This window comes from Blastocystis hominis (assembly GCF_000151665.1).
Source record: "Blastocystis hominis, Singapore isolate B (sub-type 7) whole genome shotgun sequence assembly, scaffold_10".
NCBI classification, from domain to species: Eukaryota; class Bigyra; order Opalinata; family Blastocystidae; genus Blastocystis; species Blastocystis hominis.
Genome location: NW_013171817.1, coordinates 193,273 through 218,294, shown reverse-complemented (window position 1 = coordinate 218,294; position 25,022 = coordinate 193,273). Strand labels below are relative to the sequence as shown.

At 42.2% G+C, this 25,022-nt stretch overlaps 7 protein-coding genes; 4 read left to right on the top strand and 3 right to left on the bottom strand.

The window, feature by feature from the left end:
* Window positions 1-869: 869 nt before the first annotated feature.
* On the top strand, window positions 870-1,245 carry GSBLH_T00001273001 (uncharacterized protein). XM_013039653.1 has 3 exons: window positions 870-996; window positions 1,029-1,110; window positions 1,145-1,245. Exons 1-3 carry the CDS (start codon window positions 908-910, stop codon window positions 1,220-1,222), a joined length of 249 nt encoding a protein of 82 aa, XP_012895107.1. The 5' UTR covers window positions 870-907; the 3' UTR covers window positions 1,223-1,245.
* A 24-nt stretch (window positions 1,246-1,269) lies between these two features.
* On the bottom strand, window positions 1,270-2,333 carry GSBLH_T00001272001 (uncharacterized protein; the record flags this gene model as incomplete). XM_013039652.1 has 7 exons in its annotated part: window positions 1,270-1,407; window positions 1,440-1,497; window positions 1,532-1,688; window positions 1,719-1,834; window positions 1,865-1,958; window positions 1,987-2,214; window positions 2,248-2,333. The coding sequence occupies 7 exons, from the start codon at window positions 2,331-2,333 to the stop codon at window positions 1,301-1,303; spliced, it is 846 nt and encodes a 281-aa protein (XP_012895106.1). The 3' UTR covers window positions 1,270-1,300.
* Window positions 2,334-2,568: 235 nt separating this feature from the next.
* On the bottom strand, window positions 2,569-3,779 carry GSBLH_T00006240001 (uncharacterized protein; the record flags this gene model as incomplete). The annotated part of the gene is made up of 5 exons (XM_013039651.1): window positions 2,569-3,006; window positions 3,038-3,113; window positions 3,144-3,350; window positions 3,381-3,523; window positions 3,558-3,779. The coding sequence occupies 5 exons, from the start codon at window positions 3,777-3,779 to the stop codon at window positions 2,569-2,571; spliced, it is 1,086 nt and encodes a 361-aa protein (XP_012895105.1).
* A 923-nt stretch (window positions 3,780-4,702) lies between these two features.
* Window positions 4,703-5,896, top strand: GSBLH_T00006239001 (uncharacterized protein; the record flags this gene model as incomplete). The annotated part of the gene is made up of 6 exons (XM_013039650.1): window positions 4,703-4,869; window positions 4,902-5,017; window positions 5,047-5,186; window positions 5,220-5,344; window positions 5,394-5,792; window positions 5,857-5,896. The coding sequence occupies 6 exons, from the start codon at window positions 4,703-4,705 to the stop codon at window positions 5,894-5,896; spliced, it is 987 nt and encodes a 328-aa protein (XP_012895104.1).
* Window positions 5,897-6,977: 1,081 nt separating this feature from the next.
* Window positions 6,978-8,217, top strand: GSBLH_T00006238001 (uncharacterized protein; the record flags this gene model as incomplete). Its single annotated transcript, XM_013039649.1, has 5 exons — window positions 6,978-7,045; window positions 7,076-7,186; window positions 7,217-7,330; window positions 7,361-7,448; window positions 7,480-8,217. 5 exons carry the CDS (start codon window positions 6,978-6,980, stop codon window positions 8,215-8,217), a joined length of 1,119 nt encoding a protein of 372 aa, XP_012895103.1.
* A 1,428-nt stretch (window positions 8,218-9,645) lies between these two features.
* GSBLH_T00006237001 (uncharacterized protein) lies at window positions 9,646-11,203 on the bottom strand (the record flags this gene model as incomplete). The annotated part of the gene is given in 9 exon segments (XM_013039648.1): window positions 9,646-9,653; window positions 9,675-9,753; window positions 9,810-9,887; window positions 9,919-10,194; window positions 10,214-10,631; window positions 10,663-10,788; window positions 10,818-10,903; window positions 10,973-11,041; window positions 11,096-11,203. The coding sequence occupies 9 exon segments, from the start codon at window positions 11,201-11,203 to the stop codon at window positions 9,646-9,648; spliced, it is 1,248 nt and encodes a 415-aa protein (XP_012895102.1).
* An 8,761-nt stretch (window positions 11,204-19,964) lies between these two features.
* GSBLH_T00001271001 (uncharacterized protein) lies at window positions 19,965-20,607 on the top strand (the record flags this gene model as incomplete). XM_013039647.1 has 1 exon in its annotated part: window positions 19,965-20,607. One exon carries the CDS (start codon window positions 19,965-19,967, stop codon window positions 20,574-20,576), a length of 612 nt encoding a protein of 203 aa, XP_012895101.1. The 3' UTR covers window positions 20,577-20,607.
* Between the last annotated feature and the right edge of the window lie 4,415 nt (window positions 20,608-25,022).

The window sequence follows — 25,022 nt, the reverse complement described above, 5'->3', positions numbered from 1 at the left end:
TTCAATCCACTTAACTCATTTGGCCGATCATTATCGTTTGACTGACTTGCCTCGCTTGACGGCTCATCGGAATCTTCGTCATTTTGACGAGTCAAAGGATTCAACAGCGATTGGAGAGGATAGGAAACGTGAGTTGCCTTCTTCTGCATTTTAGATCGATCGTGTTGATCAGCCTCTTTTAACTCTTTCATTTCTTTATCTTCCAATAGAGAAGAACGCTAAAAGTCACGAGTGACCACTTCACCTTTTACCTTAGATTCAGCAAATGCCTTTTTTGAAACATATGAATGGCGCTCTCCTGGTATCCACATTGGATTCGGATCAAGCTCCATGGCCTTTTTCACAAACTCTTCATATTCAGTTTTCAACTACAATTTTACTGATAACCTATACTGTACTTCTGATAGGCGTTGCTGAAATTCTCGGATCTTCGCATCTGTGTAATTTCGACTTCCCTCGATCTATGCTATTTACCACTATAAAGACCAATACTTGCTGAATTGCATAGTTCATTTCAAACTTGATACTGGGAATCCATCTTCGAATTGCATCGGCTGAATGCAATTTGCTTCTATAATCAATGATCCAGACAAGAAAATACAGTGGAGGACGAACTCGCTCGTGAGACTTGTCCTTCTCAGCTGCTAAAACAAATCTCTATCGTTATTTCCTAACAGCAGGTAGCAACATTTAATTCTGCGATTTGCTTTTCCTGGTTTCGAGCCATTTCTAGAACACGCACAAAACGATTTGTTTTTTGGTTTTGGGTTTTCACTCCTTTTTTTTGTATCAAGTCAATTTCTATCCTAAACATGGAAGTAAGGCTTCTTAATGGGTTCGATTCATTCTCTAGGTAGAAAACGATGTAGTTGAAAACGGAGTTCAAATTGTAACCCCGAAGGAAAGAATGACTCCTATCTCTGAGAGAGTGACAACCCCATATCTTACAAAGTACGAACGAGCTCGTATCCTCGGTACTCGAGCTCTTCAGCTTAGGTAGGTTATTCCGAGAAAAGGGTAACATTTAGCATGAATGCTCCCCCCATGGTCGAAGTGAATGGCCAAACGGACACGCTTCAGATCGCTCTTGAGGAATTAAGACAAAAGAAGGTAAACTCTTTTTTTTCTCTTCTGAATCGTTCAGATTCCGCTTATTATTCGCAGATTCCTTCCTAGCGGCAAGTTCGAAGACTGGCGACTTGACGAGCTCAACTTTGATTAAGCTTTTAGTTTCTTTATTGTTATTTCTATTGTTCCAAACAAACATGCTCATACAGAACTACACAAGAATCGTACCGACTTAGTCCACATCCCACGCCTCAAGTCGTTCGATCACCTGATCAATAGTGGGTCGTTTCTTTCTCTCTGTTTCCCTTATCCAGCACCAGCGGATAATATCCGCAAAATCTATTCGTTAGATCTTTACACACAGCCCTTACAATCCGGCACTTCACTAGGAATAGAAGGTCGCTGTCCATAAAGGATATGCTGAACAAACTACTCATTAAAAAACACATTGCTTATCACTTACAGTATTGGTGTCCATCACATTGTTTACCATAAAGCACTCTAGGTCTTGCTGCGTGTATGCAAAACCACCCTTCACAAGCTCCAAAAATACCATACCCAGAGAGTAAATGTCAGTACTCAAAGATCGCTTGCTAGTCAACAAAAAATCGGGTGCAGCCCTATAATGGCTAGAGAATGATGAGAGATACGCATAAAGAGAACAACGGCAAGAAGGATCATAAAAAAAACCATTTTCAATAACCTGAGCGTATCCCATATCGCTTATTTTCAACACATTATCCTCAAATTGCAAGAAGTTTTTCGACTAAAAATGAAAAGAATTGAAAAACCAAACAGAAACATCACCGTGAGAAATGTTAATGTCGTGGAGCGACTTCAATCCAAAAGAAATTTGCATCGCACGGTCCTTTATAGCTGGCCAATTATATCTAATGAAGATCAACAAAAAAAGAATACTGAGCACGGCTTACTCTTTCTTCTCTATATACATTATACAGTGACTTCTGCGCCTTTTCCAATACAAGAACTGGGGCGCCGTTTCTGTAGTACATACCATAACAGTTAACCACATGGGGTTGATTTTTCAAGCGGGAATATATAGAAACCTCATTCAAAGCCTCAACCTTGGTAGCATAGTCGTTGGACTTGTATATCTTTAGAGCAACATCTCTATTGTCGTATCGTCTAAAAGTTAGACATCACCGGAAAAAACCAAACCCCAGCATAACAGTTGCGTTGCTCCCAAGTCCCAAAGTGGCCGTCTCCTCAATTACATCCGGTTGCAGATTGTGAATGGTAAACATAAAATTAAAAAGTGAAGAATCCAATGTCGGTTTCATTCAGTTATAAAAACAAACAGAGCAAACTAGGATAACGACCCTGCCACTTGTATTTGCACAAGCAATCATCGGGTAACTGGGATGCATGTTGACCACCGACTGGATCGAAGAAATATGCGGTGAAAAAAAGGATGGAAGCATCTTCACAACGGGCTTCCTGGACGCTGTCAAAGCAACGGAGTACATCTAGAGAACAAATTCAAAGAAGCAAAACATTCACTTGTCTTGGCTCCTGCATGGATCCACAATAAAAATAGTTAACTTCATTGTTTTTCATCTTTACGCCTAAAGGCTTGTAGAAAAGTGCCATCAGTTTTGTCAGCCATTTGCCAGTCTGATTTCGATGGCTTATGGAAGCGCAACAATCTTCCTTTTCCGGCTCTGTGATTGTGGGAAACACGCGAAGATGGTTGTCCTGACAGGTCGTGACAATCATCTCGCCAGTAGCGTTAAAAAACGCTGAATTTACGGAGAGCGAATGCTCGTATTCATGTAAACAATCGAGACAAGTCGGAAGTTTTTCTCGCTCATGAAAGTGAGGCTCCCAAGTCTTCGGGAGTTTCCGTACGTCCCACAATTTAACAGACCGCGCAAGGGAAGCGGTCAGAATATAGGATTTTGAGGGATGAACATCGATCTAATAATCTGAGCATCTAGAAATTGCTTACTGTGTTGACCTTCTTTGTGTGTGCCTGAAAGCAGGATTCTATTTTGCCACTTCTCTCATCAATTGTCAAAATCTCTCTATTCCTCACGTTCTTTCGATGACAATACCCATTGCTGAGACTCACAAGGAAGGAATGCTCGGAATTGGGAAAAGGTACGCAATGGTGTAAGAAAATGTCCTCATCAAAGTTCTTATCGAGTTTAAAGAAAGTTTCGAATTTTTTCGTTTCAACGTCAAGTCGTTTAATCGACTTGTCATATGAACAACAATATAAACTCATTCCATCGTTCTGGAAAAACAGCCTCGTCACGGGTCTGCTTCTTACTTCCTTTCCACGTTTCTACTCATTCGAAATCTGAAACTCCCACGACGTTCCCAGACCCGAAATGTCCCGTTTGCCGTCTTCCAGGACGGGGAGTGTGGATTGATCAAATGATGCAGGCAAGCTCCAAAACCCGATTTTCCCGCCTTTGTCTCCCACGGCGACCTGATCCATAAGCGAAAAAGGAGGGAGAATCTACGAGGAGGGGGTTGGTTTGGGGGTGAATGGCCATGCTGTAGATTCGTTCTGGAACCACTTTGATACAACCGCTGCATGAGACTTTGGGGATCCATTGGGCGATATCGACCACTAGGAGAGAAGAGAGTGGCGGAGAAACCTTCTGAGGAATCGGAAGGAGTGGTTTTTTTGAGGGATTCGAAGAAGGAGTCGACATCACCTTGGGTGGAGAGTTCGGAAGCATCGAAATTCCCATCGTATGACTGGGTTAGAGACGGAGACAACGAAATACGATTTTCCCCTCCTTTTCTTTCGCTGGGTCTTCTTCTAGGGAGATCGAATGCGTTTGAGGCTTCCGCTCCATGTAGCGAAACTCATCCAAAATGATTTCTGGCGCGACTCCTTGAAGGCGACGCGATTTCCGAACGGGTTGGTCGGGGATGATTTCTTTTTCCGCTTTTTTTGCCGCGCGCTTTTCTTTTACAGCATTTTCCAAATCTTTATTTATCTGAGCATAAAATCACTCACAAAAGCAGAGACTTCAGTGATTTTTAATTCCTTTAGCAGCTTCTGCCGTTTTTCCAGTGCCTCCTTTCGCTTCTCTGCGACTGAAGTTGGTTTGACAAAAAAGTCTTTTATTTCCTTCGGCATTTTGAACCAAAACAATCAAAAGTTGGGAGAAAAAAGGTCCCACCGAGATTTGAACTCGGATTGCAGGATTCAGAGTCCTGAGTGCTAACCATTACACCATGGGACCTGATTTCTTCCGCCAAAAAATGGACTATAAGTAGAACTAGTGATATTAAGTCAAAATCCGTTATGGAAAGAAATGAGACTCAGTCTATTATTATTATTATAAAAAATGATAGAATTGAAATTCGTTGGCAATTTCCATAGCACCCACAACAAGAAATGTGCCTGAAGCACACGATTGCTTCCAGAATGGCAAGAATGCGATCAGAGAGTGCAACATAGTGATAAAATTGATTTCTGATATTGTTAGCACAATAAAATGGACCGTGCATATTTGGAGGCGAACGAAGCAAAAAAGAAACGCCCGAGCCTTTTCATTGGCTAGTTCTGTTCTCTCTTTTATTTCAAGTATTTGACTTGTTTTGGATTGGAAAGATGTCTGAGGAGAGTTATCGTCCAGAGGACAGTATAGATATGAAGGGAGAAGAATCCTCGCCTCCCACCTCAGACCCTAAGATTCCGTTTGATAGCCCTTTGCCAGAAATGAATATTGATATAGAGTACACGCTTGATTTAAATAGAACGAATCCTAGATTTTCAACTCCCACAGGAAGTGTTTCTACAAAGAGTATTCAAGGAAAGTAGGGAATCGAGATGTTCGATTGAGAAATAGACGGAGGCAGAAGTCTCTTCAGTTCATCACTACCGAAATGGTGCTTATAATTCTGCGTCGTCAAGCGAACGGCGAATCTACCAGCGTGAATCCAAGCGCTCTTTCAGACCAACTGCGTAGGCACTCCCAAATCTCCAAGAATAAGACATCACACGCCGTCGCATCTACGATATCATCCACGTTCTTAGCTGTTTAGCCCTCTTGAGCCGAACCTGCTATCGCTACTATGGCTGGGAAGGCTTCGGAGCCATGCGCTCTCTTCTGACTCGCCTCCAAACCACTCCCGTATCGACGCCTCCCTCCCGATCTATCTTTTAGTTCGAAGAATTCGAGAGCAGTTTCTCCCACTGCTTCAAAAAGAAATCCGACGATGAAACGCCCAGCGAAGAGCGTTTTAACCCCGAAGAGAGCACGACAAAGCACATCACCATCAAGTTCCTCAAGTACTTGTTTCTCTATTTCAAATCGGGCCGTTCCACGTTCAATCAGCAGGACATCACGCCGCTCGTTCTCCGCGAATTCAACCTCGCGCACCGCTCCAAACCCCACGCAGCGTACTCCAAATCCCTCCAAGACCGCGAGAAAAGCCGGGGTTCACCGCGGTTCTCATCGAATAGGCGTGGAACGCCGGCTCTACGACATCATCAGCGTTCTGTGCGGCCTGGGGATCCTCAAACGCAAAACCGACGCGCTGGAATGGACTTTGTCCGATCTCGACCGCACCGCAGGTTCCAAAAATCGGCACTATTTCAGCATAGAAGCGAACCGATCGCACACGACGTACAACAAAGGGAACAACATCATGATCTGCCTTCCCTCCTACTTCTACGAACTCCCCGACCCTTCCGGAATTCCAGAAATCCGGCCTTCTCCCATCGAGGAGGTCTGGATGTACGTTCTTCGAATGTTCCTTCAGCGCGACGTCGTCCTCGTTATGGATCTCCCCTACCTCCAGAAAAACCTCCGATTTCTGGAGTCCTATCAGAGCTCCGTGAGCATTCCCGCGATTCCAGCGGCCTCCAGTTTGATCGATGAAACGCCATTCAAGTGGATGCAGGAACCCAATTTCGCAAAGAGCGGTGCCCAAGCGGGACGGAATTCCCGCGGGAATGTGGTGGTTGCATCGCGGCGCGTGGCGGCAGTGAATGAAACGCCCAGAAAAAACGGATATCGAGGAGGGATGAAACGCCCGCATGAGGACGAGGAGTGGAAACTGCCGAATCGCCGTCGAATGGCGAGGAAGCAGAAAAAACCGTCGAAATCTGGAATTCCAGAAAAACTCCTGAAGAATATCGAAATGGTCCCGATTTTTGGAAATGATGATGATGATGATCAACTATGGACAAGTGGCGATTATGAGTATGGTGGATTGGAAAATGAGAAAAAGGTCGAATTTTTGGAAAATGAAAAAAAGGTCGAATTTTTGGAAAATGAAAAAAAGGTCGAATTTTTGGATCTGATGGATCCGAAAATCGATCTTTCGAATTCGAATTTCATTCTTTCACCCAAACGAATCTTTCCATCGAATTCCATTTCGAATTCCAATCCGAATTCTCCGTTTGTCATGTTGGTTTCCCCCAATCGATCGATGGTTTCCCTTTTTCCTTCCCCTTTTCGCCTCGATTCGATCTCCGGGTTCCCTGGTTTCCCCTTTTCTCCATCTTCGCTTGGCTTTACGCCACTTCGACGTACCACCAAAAACAGTGGAAACCGTGGAAACAGCGAATCTGCAGATGCGATCCCCGCGTTTTCGGAGGATTCTCCGTTTGCCCTTCCCGCGCTTCCAACGTTACCCACCATTTCCACGATTCCCAGTTTCCCCGGTTTGACATCACCACCCACATTACCTGCATTACCCACACTACCCACAGTAGCCACAGTAGCCGCAGTAAATTCAGTGAATGCGTTGAATGCATTAAATCTGAATGTTGAGATAGAGGAATTGAAGGAAGAGATGAAAGAGAAACAGAGCACGGGGGACAGCAGAGAGGAGAAGGAAGGAAAGAATAACAGAAAGACAGAAATCTGAATAGTGATATAAAAAATAGTTGAATTGTTTGTTCGCAGAAAAAAAGAATGAATGTGGAGCAGTTCATTTCCTACCGGTCTCCGCGTTTCTTTGACGAATTCAAACGGATTCGAGAGTAAGAAACAATGCATACCGTTCTTCTTAGGAAAGCGTTTGTTTCAGAAATAAAACACCTTTCGTTAGCTAGAACAAACCTCAAAATTCACAATAAGTCGTATATTAGTTGTATCCAAGTTGATTCTACCGAAAACAAATTGTACTGATTTTGCACCATCGTTACAAATAGCCTAGTTTCAGGAGATAATATGGGTCGAATTCGATTATTCAATTTGCGCATGTTAGACAACAAGTCCTATTTTCGAACAGAAATCGCAATATCAAATAGTGAAGCACATCCCGAGTATGATTTCACACTCTTCATAATGAGTAGATGTCACCACAAACGAATCACTGCTCTTTCTTGGTATCCGATTGACAATGGTTTATTCGTATCTGCAAGTACGGACTGTTTCCTCAACGTATTCACTCTTTCCAGTTTGCTGAATCTAGATTTGGGATACTTCTACCTTCGACATCATTTCCAATTTCAAATTCAAAGCTCCGATTCTCGATGTGCAAATGCCATCCGAAGGTTCTTTCACACACAAGCTCATCGCTGTCTGCAGCTCCTCCCTGGGCGTGACCTTAGTCGACCTGTACTCGGGGAATCGAACCCAAACAATCCGTCAAAACCCGGGAGACGCAGCGTGCTGCTGCTGGAATCCGCTGAATGAATTCGAGCTAATCGTTGGTGATTCGCGGGGATACGCGCTCGTTTACGACATTCGGAAATCCGCGTTGAACAATGTGCTGGGCGTTTTAGGAAACAACACTCCAAAAAACAGCCCTGTTCCGATTTCTGAAACGCCCATTCAGTCGATTCAGTTTACTCCGAATGGAAACACGATAATTTGCACGAGTTCCGAGGCAAACCCAATCAAACTGTTCCGCGGGAATACGTATGATGCGATCGACATGCGCATTGAGGGAGTTTCGCCGTGGGGAAATGTGATTCCGAAACCGTGCGTGGCTGGAGAAGGAGACGAATCGTTTCTCTTTTTCCCGGATCCAACGAATTGCGTCGTGAAATGCATCGATTTGTGCAATGGGAAGATTGTGAATTCGCTGCACGGTCATGTGGACGCGGCGATTTGCTGCAGTTTTCGACGATCCCACAACGAATTGTTGGTTGAATTGGCGAGAGAATCAGGCGTAGATATTCGGGAGGACGGGATGGATTTGTGTTGAAGTGGGACAATAAGCGTGTAAATCAAGCGCCCCGATTTGGTTATGGTAAAGAAGAAGAAGAAGAAGAAGAAGAAGAACTTCGTGATGAACTAACCGATGAATGGGATTTCGATGTTTGTTCCACACAAACAGTCCAACACACCGAACATGCAATACAATACAACTATCTTACACATCCTTCATAGCCTCCTCCAACAAATCATCCATAAAAGACCCTCGCAACACATCACTCACACGCACATTCTCCTCCTCCTCCTCCTCTTTCTCTCCCTTTGTCTTTGTCTTTGCCTTCTCTTTCTCTTTCTCTTTCTCCTCCTCCAAATCCAGCGAGGCTTCCAATTCGCTCAGTCGAATCGTCCCTGCCAGTTCGTCTATATCTTTGATCGTCATGTGTCCATGGCTCGTCGTCGCTTGGTGCAGCAAAGTCGACCCATGTGGGAATTGCCGCACCGTCCCGCTCCCTCCGCCCTTCCCTTCCTTCGAATTCCACACCACCGACTCTTCCATCGAATTCGAAGAACGCGACGAATCCTCCGAGTCCCTCTCATCGCTCAGCGAAACGCCTCCTTCCCGCGGGAATCTCGAAGAATCGTGCAGCAACTCATCGGGAGAAACCGGGTCGATCACGAAGAAACTCCCTTTTCCCGCCAATTGCGGCGGCAAAACCGGCGCCGGTTTGGCGGGAACCGGGCGTTTCGGAGGCGGCGTGGCGGGCGACTGGAGCCGTTGGCGGGGCGAAGAAACCGCGGGAACCGCGGGAACCGAAGGAACCGCGGGGGGAGGCGAAGAAAATTTGGCGGCAGGCGAAGAAAATTTGGCGGCGGGAGGCGAAGGCGGCGGAGGCGGCGGAACCGCGGGAGATTGGGGCCGCTGGCGGGGCAGCGGAACCGCGGGGGGCGGGGAAGGCGGTCTGGAGGGAAGGGGGGGTTTCGGCGGGAGTTTCGACAGGGAGGAAGCGGACAGGCTTCTCGCGGGAATGGGAGGCATTCTGGGCGGAGACGGCGGAACCGCGGGGATTGTGGGTGGTTTCGACGGTTTCGACGGTTTCGACGATTTGGAAAGGGTGGGTAACCGCGGGAAAGTGGATTGTGTGCTGGTGAGGGTGCTTCGAAGGGTGCTTCCAGTTTCCCCGTTTCCACTTTCGGGCCGAATCCAAGGAAGCGGCGGCGGGGATTTCTGGGGCGGCGGGGAAATTTTGGCGGGAACCGGGGGCTCCGGAGAAAGTTTGGCGGGCGACTGGGCGTTTCCCCAGCGCGGCTGGGACTTTTTGAGGATGGAGACCAAGTGATTCAGCTGCACAATTTCGGCCTTTTTTTCGCCTAGACAATATTCCCCCGATTTCTGGAATACTCAAAGTCTCCGTCAAACTGTTCAATTTCTGGTCCTTCTCGGTCAGTTGCTGCTGCAGTGACTCGGTTTCCCTGGTTTCTACGTTTCTACGATTGGCCACGACGTACTGCTCTCCAATTCCGCCGTGACATACAGCATATCTTCGTCGTAACGCCGAAGTAACTCCCCTAATTGCGTGGTTTCCATCTGCCGCCAAATCGTCGATTCGCCCATCTTCGTTTCCACGTTTCCACACTCCCTACCATACTCTGGATCTCCAAAAAAAGCCCCGATTTCTGGGGAATCTGCGTCGATTCAGTTCGTCGTCTTTTCAAAACCTCCTATTTCTGGAATTCCAAAAATACCCCCTACTTTAACGACCTTTTCGCGGATCTGCTCTTCCAGCAACTCCCTTTTCTTCGTGCAGGCTGGACACAGCACGCACGGTTCTTCTCCGTCTGTCTCCGAAATCCCTTCTTTTTTTGGCAGGATTGGCAGCAGAGAAATCAGCGCACGTGCCTCGGCGTCGACGTCTCGCGTCTCATTGGCCACCGTGTGGATGAGGACCACGTTCCCCGGGCTCTTCGCGAAGAAGTGATCTTTGAGCAGCACGGTGAGCTGGCAGAAGTGGAACGTGCTGACCGACAGCTGCGCGGGCTTTCCCTACGCTATGAGCCGCTCTCTCCGCGCGCACGGGCGCTGCGAACATCGTCGCGAGGCACTTCAGCAGCATCTGCAGCGAGACGGAGCTCCGCTTGGGCACGAAGACGATCTGCCCGCGGTTGTTCACCGTCTTGCTCGACTCGCACCCCGCCAGATCGACGATCCGCAGCACCCCCACGGGGCGTTCCATGCCGTTGACGTCTGGGCGGGTGAGAGAACCGCGGGAGGTACATTGGATGAGACGGAGAACGTAGAGAATGTGCGCGTCGGCGGCGGAAAAACGCTCGCGCGTCTCGAACTCGCACTGGTTTTGTTGGGATTTGTCGAGGAACGACCGGCCTTGCTGGAAGGACATCACGCGCTGCTCGATGTAGATGGGATTGTTCGACGGAGAGTAGGCTCCTTTCGGCTGGGCGGTAGCACTAGGGGATGACGGAAATCGGAGGATTTTACCCAAGAAGATCGACTGACGATTCCTCGTAGACCCCGATCACAGAGAGCTTGACAAAGTAGTTCTCGTTTTGCTGACGCGAGATTTCGAAGATCCGACGAAGGGAATGGAGCAAAATGCCTTCATGACTACTGTTAACTCAACTGTCAGAGACTACTGACTATCTCCGTGAATGCTATAGGTTTTACCACTTCCTGTGTTCCCATAGAGCAGTAGCAACGAATTCTTTTTGGAAAACAAATCCTGAACGCAACGCTCTGTAGATAGCTGATATAATCCATTCTAGATCACTAAACATTCAAATGCACTTACTAAATCAACAACAGGATCAAGAATAAGGTCACATGGAAAATCCTCGGTTCTCTTTCCCTCGTGATAATACTACTTATCAGACAGAGTGACGAAAAGCACAAAGGATGATTCCGGAAACGAAACATGCAAGAGGGTGTTTGATTTCTTTTGAAATGAAGGAATCAAATCAAGCACTCCTGAACTCTGAGGGCGAATTCGAAAAACAAGCAATAATTCCTTGTTGTCTTGCATCCTGAATCACAACGAGTACTGGGTAAGTATAGAAAAGCAAACTATATACAACCCAAAACAACAACAGAAATAGTGCTGGGTTACGCCAGAATTCTATATTCCCGATTAACAACTTGTTCCAAATAACCGTGATTTTTGTACTTATCCTTGTGCAAGTAATATATGTGTATTCAATTCTCTCACGCTGTGAATCACACACACTCGGCTTCTATATCGAGTTTTCACCACCAAATCGCGACGAGAGAAAAAGGGAAACAGGCGGGTAGAATTGACAAAGAATTATGTTTCATGCGGTTTCTAGTTTCAAAAAAGTTTACATGTTTCCTTCCTATTATTTATGTAAAGGATTCAATCCTGTTCGACAGCTATCTACTTCGAAGGACTATAACTGTGAACTGTTTCTAAAACAGTGTATGGACCTCATCGACAAGCGTGGTCACTGTAGAATCCGCCTTGGTGAAACCGTTACGAATTCGAGGGGAGAACCTGTCTCCTTCGATATTACTTATGGCTGGCCATTACGCTACTACTGCAAGTGTAATTTTTCTAGTGATCCGGTGAGTTGTGAGCAGATAAAAGAGTTTGAAGTTGGCTTACGTAATGTGTGTTATCCTCTAGAATTCTCTTAAGCTTTGCGGAATCGTACCGACACGAGGCATCTATTTTAGTAAAACGCCTTTCGAGTTCGACTCTCCCGACTTTGATGTTCGTTGTATCGATGAGACTGTTTACTGGGATCTCTACAACAATTCTACGAAGAATAAAGTCACTAAAGGAATCCTTTTTTCTTTTATTGCCGCTGCCATGTACCTTCTTTATTGGACAGGTAAGCACTATCTGCTTTGTGTGATCGGTAGCAACAAACGATCAGAATGAGAAAAAGAAGCAGATTAAGAAGTTTTTTGAATCTCATCTGTTATAGTGGAAGAACGCAATTATTAGATGTTTTGTATTGATTTGTGTTTGTATGGATCAATGAGAAAGCGATACAGGAAATGATGATGGCTTGAATTTGAATGGGGTGTGCATGTGGTGAGCAAAACATTAAAAAGGAAAGGTTCTACACGTCACAACTACTAGTGATCGAAGTATTTCAGTGTTTGATTGTTTGAATGGTATTCAGAAATAACACAATACGTACATGGACGCAATGACAGAAAGCGATCTTCATAATTCTGGTTTCTCTGAGTGTAAAAAGAGTGAGTGTGCTTGTTAGGAATGCACATAAGCAGGATTTCTCTTCGTTTTGTTCATGACTAGTAGTCAAAGGAATAAACCATGACTTACCTTTATTCACTACAAGGGATATCATTCACTCTATACAACATAATCAACTGCATTCACTTTCCTAAATACACAAAATGCGAACGTCTCTCTTAGTTCAGGAATCGCGTCAACGCTCATTGTCCCTATTACGTACCCTTCATCAAACACACGTTCTTACTAAAAATACTAAAACAATTGTTATTGTCCCTTTCCTATCTCATTTTTTGCTTCCTTTCCTTATTATTGACTCTATGGGTGGCTTGAGTGTGAAATCTATAATAAGCTGTGCTACTTTTCTGCTCTTTTTGTATCTTTTCTGCATGTGAATCAGTTCTAGTTTTTTAACAAGTACCCTAACTAAAACACAAGAATTAATAAGACCTAGGAAGGAAAATCATGTATTGTTTCGGTTTGACGTGTGAGCGTAGAATTGGGTCATTTCTACTTCAAAAAGTCCTTTTGGTATTGTTTATAGCGCATATTGATCCTAGTTAAGAGAGACTCCGTAATGGTCGCTGCTGGTACGAAGCCATCTAAAAAATCCATCGTTCCCAAAGCAGCATTTAATTCTAAAGTGACTGAGAAAGCCCTAACGAACACTACATTTCCTGATCCCACTCCTACAATCCCACCTGGTAGTATTTGTATTTTTCAGTAACCTACCAGCTGTTTTGAATTTGGACATATTCATTCCGAACTCTCAAAAGGGTATTTGCGATGACTGCATAGTTTTCATTAATTCCACTCGCTATTTACTCAGCGGTTTTATACACTATTTGTTTTGTTCTTTTAGAAGTTCGAAAGCTCCCTCCCTATTCTGCCAAATTCAGCGTCTCTGTTGTATCCACCTGCACGTGGGTTCCACGTTTCTCCTTTTTCGTAGAGAAAACCGCCTCATATTTTTGCCGTATCTTTTAGAACGGTGGCAAGGAGACTTTGTGATCGCCCTCCAAACCAAACGGAAGCATATTTCCAAGGTTTTCACAACGATTCAATCCCTGCACCTCCCTCCTCGCGTCATGATCATTATAAAGCCGGTAAAAGATACCGTCCAGTCCTTCTACATCAATCTCCTTCGAAACATCGCAATTCTCACGATCCGGACGACTCATTTCCTCGTTCTTGACATGGACATGTGGCCGAGCTGTACAGTTATTCTTGATCATTATGACTGTCCAGCGAATAGTTATGAAGAACTCATGTCCCTGCCTGATTCGATTCTAAATTCGGAGAAAGCTGCGGTGATTCTTCCTTGCGTGTTTATCCAGAACTTCGAAGCGATTCTGTCGAACTGCACTTCCCTTCTGGACTGTGCGATCGCGTAGGATTGAGGCTTGGCGCTGAAGCGCAGGACGGTGAATGTGGCTCCGAAGAACAAGAAGGAGCTGCGGGATTGCGTGATTCGGAACGTGTGTTCGCATCGAAAGCGGAAAGCGGTGCAGCATGTGAGCGATGAGGGAGGAATTGAGGGTAGTTGTATGTGAATAATAACTGGTACCGCCTGCCTGGACGCTATGCTCGAATGAAATGCTTCGCGAATGAGCTGCAAGAGCCGTAGGAATGAGGGAGGGAGTGAATGAATGCAAGGTATGTGATGGTGAAGTATTCGAAGGATATGCTCCTGTTTGACGAGCGATTTGTCAATTATGGGTGCAATAAAGTGCAGTGGATTAATCTGCTGCGATTGTCGGGTGCGGATAAAGAGAGAGAGAGAGTGATGAATAGGGTATGAGTTTTACGTGCTGACGAAAGCGTTTGCGTTCGATATTGTGCATCGGGAGTGAGAATGGAGGGGGCGTGTGATGGGTAGTTCGTCGTATCGTACGGCGTATATGCACTATGCGCGAGCGGGACTGATGAATGACATGGGGAAGTTCTGCCGGCGTTTTTTGTGGAAATCGAAGTTGGTGTTGAGGAATGGATCCCGAGTGAACATTTGTAGTGATTTGTATGCATAATAGAGTAAAGGAAGGGTTTGTTTGTTTGAAGAAATGACAATGGGAAATAGGGGAGGGATGTGTGAGGCGATTTGAACGGATAACATGCTGTATATGTTGTGATTGTGATAATTCACTGCTTGTAAATATAAAAAACGTGACTTACATGCAAAAATGAAAAGTATCACATTATAATATCAAACCAAGCACAAATATGGAAGTATGGCTTTGATAAAGAAACAGCAATCATGGAATAGAATAGAATATTGGAGTAAAAGAACAGCATCGAGACTTCTCAGCGAGTCACCCACACTGGTACTAACTCGACTCGTGATGACTTAGCTTCCTAGATCGGACGGGTTAGGGCGCTTTCCATCAGATATGGCCGTTCTCATATTATTGTTATTCACTTACGTATTTATATATCACATTCTTATCATCATTCATTCACTCACACTCCATTTCTATTCTACTTATTTCTTTTCATTCTTCTTCTTCTTTTATCAACAAATCAATTACCTGAGATAGTTAGTGAATCAGGAAATGAGTGGGTGAGCGATTGTAATTGATATGAATTATTAGTGAATGATGATATTAATATGCTATATATATATAGGTTTGAAGTGAAAGGGAAAGCGAGAACGGCCATATCTGATGGAAAGCGCCCTAACCCGTCCGATCTAGGAAGCTAAGTCATTACGAGTCGAGTTAGTACCAGTGTGGGTGACTCGCTGAGAAGTCTCGATGCTGTTCTTTTACTCCTTTTTATTATATTATTCACTTTTACATTTTTACATTCTATTCCTCTTCTCTCCTCTTCACTCCACTTCACACATTTATTCATCCATTCTTACTATTATTAAACCAAACCATTCACTCATTCACTCATTCACTCATTTGTTAACTCACTATTTTACCATTTCATATATTGAACACATTATTGTTTTTACTCATTTGTTTCACATTGCATAATTCATAGACAAATGAATATCTCTGTAATGAGAGTTACTTGGTCTAAACAAACAAAGTGAATTAGCATTGAAAATACTTACGTCATTCATTATTCATAGTCTTATAATATGAAGTGTGTTGATTCAATGCTCGAGTTATTACTTAATTTGGACACAATCAGAAAGAATGGTTGAAACATCTATGAAGGAAATTGAATCAATCATGCAATACTCGAAATTGTTTTTGATTTAACACACTTGAATGAATCCTGTAGCTTTACAACCAATAAGTTTGGAATATCTAAGTACTATCAATATTTAGTTTTTAAAGTACTTTCGAATGTCACTGAACGAGGATTATAGAAATTATATTTTCCCATACTGTGAATAGATATTAGATTAGGAAGATCTACATTCAATCATTTCAAATCATTTCATAACTACTTCGCATTACCAAGGAAGAGAATTCACTATTATCTCCTCCATAAAGTGCATAATGATCGAGCAGAATAGATTGTAATGATGGAAGATCTATAGTCGTTTAATTCATTCATATTCAATTCATACTCTTAATTAATGTTGCGAAAGAGTAGGCAAATGTGTTGTATCCTAATGTAATAAATTGCAGATTTGGGAGATCTAATCATTCAAACCATCATTATCATTATCATTACCTTTGATCACAAACGAATTACGATAAAAATTGTAAGAAAAACTGCCGAGTTCACCAATTTGGATGGATAGTAATTGTGGTAGATTCTTCAAATCAAATTCGCCAGCAAAATCACTGAAACTATATTCACCAATTTGAATGAAAACCAATGACTCACAATTCATTATTAGGAACGATTTCTTGTCATCATTTCCATAACTACTCCTTTTCTGAGTAAATGAGTTTTTTCCGATTTTGAGAGTTCTCAATCGATCCAATCCATCGATTTTGAAATTCTTCACTAATCCAAAGCAATCATTGCCAATTTCGATCGATTCCAACCATTTAAATGAATTCAAATTCAGTTCATTTAAATCGTTACAACTATTCGAGCAGATCACCAAGTTCGTTACTTTCAAATCCATCTTATTTAATTCAATGTTATTATGGATTTCAATTCGTTTGGAAGGTACATTTATGATTGGTTCAGTTTTCATTTCACTTGGTTTTTTCTTTTTCAACACACTTCGAATGCTTTCACTCATTCCTTCCACATGCCACCCTTCATACAATTGAATTCCTCCATCCTTTTCTTTACCATAATCCCATTCACTTTCATAAATCGCTGTCCCATTGCTTTCATCAAGCAAATATCCTAATCCATTTCGTACAAATTTACCATTTTCAATACTATATCCTCCTATATAAATAGGAATTCGACTCAATATTTCCACATTTCCCTTCTCACCTTTGTTTTCAGCATATTCGATCATTTGGTTATTATTAGCATCAAATTCACGAATCATTCGAATCAATTTGTCTTTCGACCAATACCCTTCAACCTTCTCTTTACCATCATTTCTATCATATTCCACTCCATAACCATCTCGATTCATGTCTTCATCAAATTCACCTCGATAGATCACCACATCATCATCATTCGCTTCACCGCTTTCATGTTTACATTTGCATCGAATTGTCATTATCAATCCTTTTTTACCATTTTCTATAATTCTTTTATCTCCGTCATTTTCAAGAATTGAATCCCATTTTCTTTTTTGTAATGCTTTACCGTTCTTATATTCTGTCACTCCACCGATTCGTATACCATTTTTCATTATCCATGCAAGACTCAAGATTCCACGATTGAATAATTGGCAACGACCTTCAACTTTACCATCTTTCATTTCACTCAACAAATATTCATTTGAATGATCTCCTTGATATAGAGTGATTTCATATTGTACTCCATTAATGGAAATGATCTTCTTTTGAGAGGTAATGTAGTCGTTGAGAAAATACCATGATTCTCCTGTTTGTTTTGGTAAATCTATATTGTCATGTTATTTTTATTTGTATACTATCACAATGGTTGGTCATACTTTAAGAAATACTGATTTCCAATTTTACCCCTAAAAATTATTTTGTATATTTGACACATAACAATTATGAATCATCATGTATTCATATTGACATGAATCTACATGAAATAACTTAAGATAAGTGTTGGAATGGCTGAATAGTGATAATGTGTTGTAATGATAAACATTTCCCCATTTGTCATATTTGCCGATATATTCATGAACAGTATATTTATATTTAGTCAAATCTTTAATATAATGATTGTTTTTCTTTTTGTGTAACTTGTTCAGATCACTTTGTTACTCTATTGAAATACATAGTTGTGTTGTATAATGATGTAAAAAGTTCTACTCTCGTGATTGGTATTTTTGCCTTTTAGGTATAACCCCGAAATCGTTGTAACACATAGTTGAATTAGTTCTATAATTATTAATTATACTATATTTTAACAAAATTAACATGTAATTCTCTACTCATTGTGACTCATGCCTTAGATAGATCGAACAGTGTTATTTCAAGGAATATTTCGTTCATACTATAAACATAGTGGAATACACCTTTCTGTTTTTTCTTATTATTGAATTATATAAAAAGAAAAATCGTTCAAATCGGCAACACTTAATCTCACACTGCTCTTTTTTATGAATATGAAAAGTATGAATCGAAACGGAGCATTAGTAAAAATATATGTAACAGGACTAATAAAAAACGTCGCAGGTATTAAACAGGTTTAGAAAAATGGTTCGATTTCAGTTTTAGCTTCGGTATTGGCTTTGGTATTGTAAATCAAGTGTGTTATTTATCATACAGATCTTCTTCACTCCATCTAACCATTTATTTTCTCGAGTAGCACTCCAAGTTTCTGCATTGATCCAATATCCCAGGCCATTTTGAATAAACGATTCTTTGATTAATCAAAACAAAAAAGTCTATATAGCTGTGCTTAAATTCACAATAGAATCACCTATTTGAGTTCTATCATAATCAATTCCATAACAAATAGTGATTATTCCCATTCAAAATTAGTACACTGCGTTTTCTTTCTTCAAAGTGTATTCATTAGCATGATCTCATAGCAAATGCTGGAAACTCTAGTAGCAGCCCTTTAATACTAGTTTCGTTGGCTGTTCAAGTGTGTCATTTTATTTTCATATTATAAATCACAACCCTTGAGAATAGTAATCTATTTGCGATCACATTTACTTTGTATCTACAATAAGATTAATAGTCTCGTGTTCCTGCTAATTCTATTATTGTCCACCTAGAAAGTATGCAAATATTGGCTTTTCTTTTATTATCTATCTACTATTCGAAAATCATATGATGTGTTATGCCAACAGGACACAAGGAAGCAAGCACTCTTCAAACGAATGATTCTTCCTGTTTAGTTTTGTAAAGAAATATTCAGTGCTGAATGCTAATGCAAAACCAACTGTGGTTTGTAGTATTTAGATACTGTTTTAAAGAAATCGAAATTCTTTGCGAACTTAGTTTCTTTGCTTCCATCTTGGATAAATACTAATATATCTACTAGTAATATATAAAAAGCAGCGCGTTGAACTATATCTCCCTTTGGATTACCCCATTTTCATTTTAAACGATGAGTTATTTAGTTCAAGAGTTCAAAACACAATCAACATTGTCAGGAGACAAACAGATAAAACCAGAATACACAGCATTGTAGAAATCACTCCTATCAAATTGCACATAAAGCAATAGTATTCAAGAATAATAATTTTGGTCGATCACTATGCGATAATCACCAAAATGAACACTTTAGGCATAATATGATCAATTCCTTTATGTTTTGGTCAAAGTCCGGTATCCATTTATAATTATCACTCCTAATAACTCAGCAACATGGATTCATGCGTTTATTGCATAATTCTATTAATAAATATTTCTAAAAATAGCCAGTTATGGCTAGCTACTTGTTTCCCTATGCCTTACTGTAACCAACATCGCAGAACTAAGCTGTACGCTTTATGATATATACCCCCACACGATTATTAATATCATAACCTTTTCATATCATTTTTCACACCCAAAAACCTGCAATAATCACATCATTGATAGAAAACACATTCCGCCTACACTATTCATTATTATTCATATGCTAAAAACACTTCCATAGTATATTCCGTTTCGTTGACATCATAACTTGTTATCACTCAATATCACTGATTATCACATTATCGTTCCTTTTATTTGGCAATAATCGTGATTTGGTGAACTATAATGAGAACTTCAGCTACCTCCTGCAAGGGTGTTCCTAATAGTATCTGTATTATTTCCTTCGAATCTCATAAGAATAATGGTACCAGTAAAACAATAAAACTACAAATTACTCGCTCGATTCTTCTTCAGCTACAAAACAACAAATTCTAGGGTACTACTCTATTCTACTATTCATTCTATTTCCATTATCATTCATAAACTATTCGATTGTTGTATATTCAGAATCCTTGAGAAAAGAAGGGAGTTTCATTCATTTGTTCCCAACCTTTTCTTTGTACAAAAATGAGCTATCTTTCTACATTAGTATTCATTATTTATTTATTTATTTATTTATCTATATTTACTCAAGTTAAGAAATGCCCGTCACGATTCGTCAAACTGCTCCCAACTTTTGTTTGAATGGAGCTCAAGGAACTGAAACAATTTCCAATATTTCGCTTGATAACTACAAGGGAAAGTGGGTAATTCTGTTGTTCTACCCCATGGATTGGACTTTCGTTTGTCCCACCGAAATATTCGCTTATAATGATGCTGCGGACAAGTTGGCTGCAGTGAACACTGTGGTGCTTGGAATTTCTGGAGATTCTCCTTATACTCATTTGAGTTGGTTGAAGGCATCCCGTTCTGAGGGTGGACTGGGTGGTCTTATCAATATTCCGTTGCTTTCGGATGTGACTCGTGAGACGATGAAGAACTATGGAGTATACAATGAAGATAAATCGGGTTTGGATTATGCTCAAGCTTTCCGAGGATTGTTCTTGATCGATCCGAATCAGAAAATCCGTCATATTTATATAAATGATAATGGAGTTGGTCGTAGTGTGGATGAAACGATCCGTGTGATCAAGGGACTTCAGTTCAGTGATGTACACGGAGAAGTCTGTCCTGCGAATTGGAACGAAGGTGATAAAACTTTCGTTCCTAACAATGCAGGAATCTCGAAGTTCTTGGTGAATTTGAAGAAGTAAATACTAAATGTGTATGTGTAGAATGTTTGCATTTTTGTTTGTTTGAAAACACAACACTGGAATCATTTGTTCTCGATTGCAGTTGATGAAGAATCAGAAATGTAACTCAAAATATGTGAGTGAATGAGTGATGATAAGAATGTGATATATAAATAAGTTAGTGAATAGAAATAAAATGAGAACGGCCATATCTGATGGAAAGCGCCCTAACCCGTCCGATCTAGGAAGCTAAGTCATCACGAGTCGAGTTAGTACCAGTGTGGGTGACTCGCTGAGAAGTCTCGATGCTGTTCTTTTACTCCTTTTTATTTTATTCCACACAATTATTCATCCATTCTTACTATTATTATTTTTATTATTAAACCAAACCATTCACTTACTCACTCATTCACTCATTCACTCATTCACTCGCTCCGTGAATTGATTTGTTGATAATAGAGAAGAGAAAGGATAAAGAAAGGAAAGAATCGAAATAGTTATGCAATAACTCCTACTGCGCGAATTTCTTTCGTCCATTTTCGACCAAAGTCACCCCTCAGATCCCGTTAACTGCGAGTTAGCTGTGCGAAGTCGCTCCTCAGACTTTATCTTCCTTCAGTCGTTTTTACTCGCCCTGGAAAATGTGTAGTTTTCACCATTCACAAGAAATATGGTACGAAAATCTAGTCTTATCTTGTTTTGCTCACCCCACTGATTATGGTAAAGAATGGCCATGCACTACTACTTACTCATCCAATGCTCACTTAGTAACGGTACGTTCGAATGGATCAACCCTTACAAGTATCGGAATCCTTACATCACTTCTATGACTGTCCTGTTCACACTCAATCAAGTCATGTTCAACAATGTGGATTCTACGAATGTGGTCACGAATTCGAATGACGAGGAGCTAACGATTCCTCCTGGATACTACACGATCGGTCAAATCATTGCCATCCTCAACACCATGACTGATACTACGTTCTCGATATCTACGGAGGCTTCGAGTTATGGGTGTATTTATATCCAGTCCACACACACTATCGATTTCACCAATGCTCCGGATATTCGAGAAATCCTCGGTTTGGAAGGACAAATGGTCATTCTACCTGTTTCGTTCTATGGATTGAATGTGATTGATATCACGCGAAATCGCCAAGTGATCCAAATGTACTCGTCTCTCGTGCGTTCCTCCGATCTGAAGATTGCCAACCAGAACAACAATCTGCTCACCACAATGATTATTGACGATCCCGAGGTTAATTATCTCCGCACCGTGGAAGACATCTGCATTCCCATGATAACCCGATTCGATCGATTGATGTTCCTGTTCCGCGATATGGATGGTAATATCATGCGATTGAACGGCGAATTCGAACTCCAGTTGACGATAGAAGATGTGTTTGATCAAGTGCCTTCCTTAATTCTACCGATGAACCAGTTGAGTATGATGGAAGTGTTCGGCAATACTACGAAGAAGAAAGTGAAGCTGGACAATCCTCTCTCATTCAATCAGTGTTCCATATCGTCTGTGTCACTCTATACCTATTTCGTGTTGCACAATGTCCCAACCGATCAACTGATATTAATCGATGCGGGGACATCCCCACACGAGGTGTTAATACCCAGAGAAACCATACGACATCACAAATGGCATGAGTGTGATCCGAGTGTACAGTAGTATCAATGCTCAAACATTCGGTCTGAAGAGTCCGCTGATCGATAACCTGATTCATGTATCGATGGGACTGAACAACATGATCACCTGGGACAACCTATCGATCGATGTGATTGAACAATCGAACTTGGGTTCCATTGATTGGGTACTGACAGATGCGAATGACCGTCCGATCTCCTTGAATTCGAATGTGTACATTTCATTCACGATATCTTGTAAGTACAACTTCAGTAAGGTATTCAAGAAGAGTAGTAGGGGAATGACGTGAAACGCGCGGAAATCCATTTCCTACCAAATAACCGCGGAAATCAATTTTCTACCATTTTCGGCCATTTCCTGCCATTGTCTACAGGACCACCTCGATGGCCACGACGTGAAACGCGCGGAAATCCATTTTCTTCCATTTTCCCGCGGAAATCAATTTTCTGCCATTTTCCACCATTTTCCACCATTTCTGCCATTACCTGCCTGGCTACCTTATTGTCCATAACAAGAAACGCGCGGAAACCCATGGCTGCCAATTTCGGCCAATTCCTGCAATGTTAACCTGACTTCCATTGTAGGCCATGGTATGCATGGATGTCCAAAGTGAAAGATTGCTTCCTTTACTTCAGTCTATAATGCCCGAATGCAAGTGTGTGTATGTTGTCGTCCAAGATCCATCTCTTGTTGTCCGTGCAAGTCATGAGGGTCTTGGTTTGCTCCTTCGTGCTGATATTGAAGGCCTGGTTGTTGATACGCTTGAAAGTACCTTCGATCACTGCATCTTCCTTCTTCTCTGCCTCAAGGACGCGCTTGTACAGCTCGATGTTCTTCACGCTCATCCTCTCTCCATCAATCACCACATTGCGAGGAACTCCCTTCGCTGCGTTATGCACTACATGCTTCTCGTCAATCAAACAGTACATCTTTGGTCTAAGTCCCACGAATTCAGTGATGCGATGCCCGTTATGCTCATCCTTGAATATGGGTCCCGGCAACTTCTTGTTGAAATTGAGGAACGAGTCCAATGAAGGGAACTTTCTCTTGTCCACTTCATGCTCGTAGTATTTTACGAGTTCTCCGTAGAAGTAGCTCGTATTATCCAACTCAGAAAAGTCAAACGACTTGTACATATCGCACATTTTGTGAACGATGTTAGCGCGATCGTTCAACTGTACGATGAGTGAGTCCGTGTCCTGTCCCAATAGCTCCACGGTGTCGAATGTCGTCTTGAGCACATTGTAATAGAAATCGTAGATGATGTGCTTGGACATGTCGAGGATAGCGAACCCGATGAAGAATGGCTTCTCTACCTTGCGCACCGGTGTGTTCAGCTTAATGCCGATGAGATTCTCGGAATACATGGTGGTTCCTGCGATCATGTCGTATCCATGCTTCTGGATGATGGCTTCACGTTCATTCCATGTGCTAGCGAACTTCACCTTCATTCGCTTCAACCCAGTCTCCACGAATTTTCCATAGGTGGAGTTTGCTAATAATTTGTAGAGGTTCTTTTCTACGGTGGTCTTGGACTTGGCTCGTTTTTCACTGAGCATATTGACGTATTCGAAGATGAAGGGTGCTTGTTTGAATCGAATGAGGCGGTGGATGTGCGTGACGCGATATCCCTGTTGAAGACCCAATTGCAACAGAGAGTAGTGCACGAGATATTTGCGTCGAGGTACAAGATCGCAAATGAGTTTCGGTGTATTCACCTCTTTGACCTTGTCCACAATATCGTTCTTCGCTGCGTACTTCTTGATTCCGTCTGAGTACATGCCCGCCTTCTGTACGGGGAAGAATGGCAAGTCATTGAATTTATCATGGAGTTCCACTGGTGCCTCGATATCGCATTCGATGAAGAACCCATATTTACCGAATGTCTTGAGTGATTGTACCCACCCATTCGGATCACGGTTGATCCTTTCCATTACTTCTCGTCGTTCGGGTACACCCACTAATTCGTAAGGCATCATTCTGTGCATGGCTCCACCATACAGGTTGTTGGCGTCGAGGTAGTAGATGGATGATTGCTCTCCGTTGTTGGCGGTGCTGTCAAGGTCGACTTTGGCATGCCTTTTCACGATCTGTGTGATGCCTCCTCGAAGGTTTTTGAGTAGACGCATGAAGTCATCGATCTCATTTGTCTCCATCAATCGAATGCCCTTGCTCTCATAGAACTCACCCATGCGGGATTCAAGAACACTTTCACGAGTTGTTTCTCCTCAAGTCCCTCATTCGCGTTGATGCGCATGATGTACTGAGCCCATTTCCTTGCGAGGGTCATGAGGCTACTCTCGCTATGATCGCCCTCCATGGTGACCTTCAAGAAGAGCGAATAAGCCATTTGTGGTGCTGTGATGTAGTGCATCGGATCAACACCGAATGCCTTCAGTGTGGTAACGCGGAAGTGCTCGAATGCATCAGCCATGAGAGTTACATCGAGTACATTGTACAACTCGTAGTATTCACCCCATGTCTTGATATCGAAAGTCTTCCACAACTTCACCATGTGATCATACTCGTCTTGGGGCATCATCTCTCCCTTCATGTCATCAATGCATTGTTCACGAGAAGGAATGACGGTGTTGTTCAATGTGTCGTACGATTTGATGAGACTGTAGAACATGGGTTCTTTCCGTGTCAACAGATCGATGTACTCGTCACTCCATTGCTTGCCTCGTGATTCGCAGTACTTGCGTAGTTGTTGTTTGGTGTGCACGTACAAATCGAGGTTCCCTCCGAGTGTCTGTGCGACGATGGATCTGAGAGGACTGCTGATGAGCTTCAACGAGTCCTTGAATTGT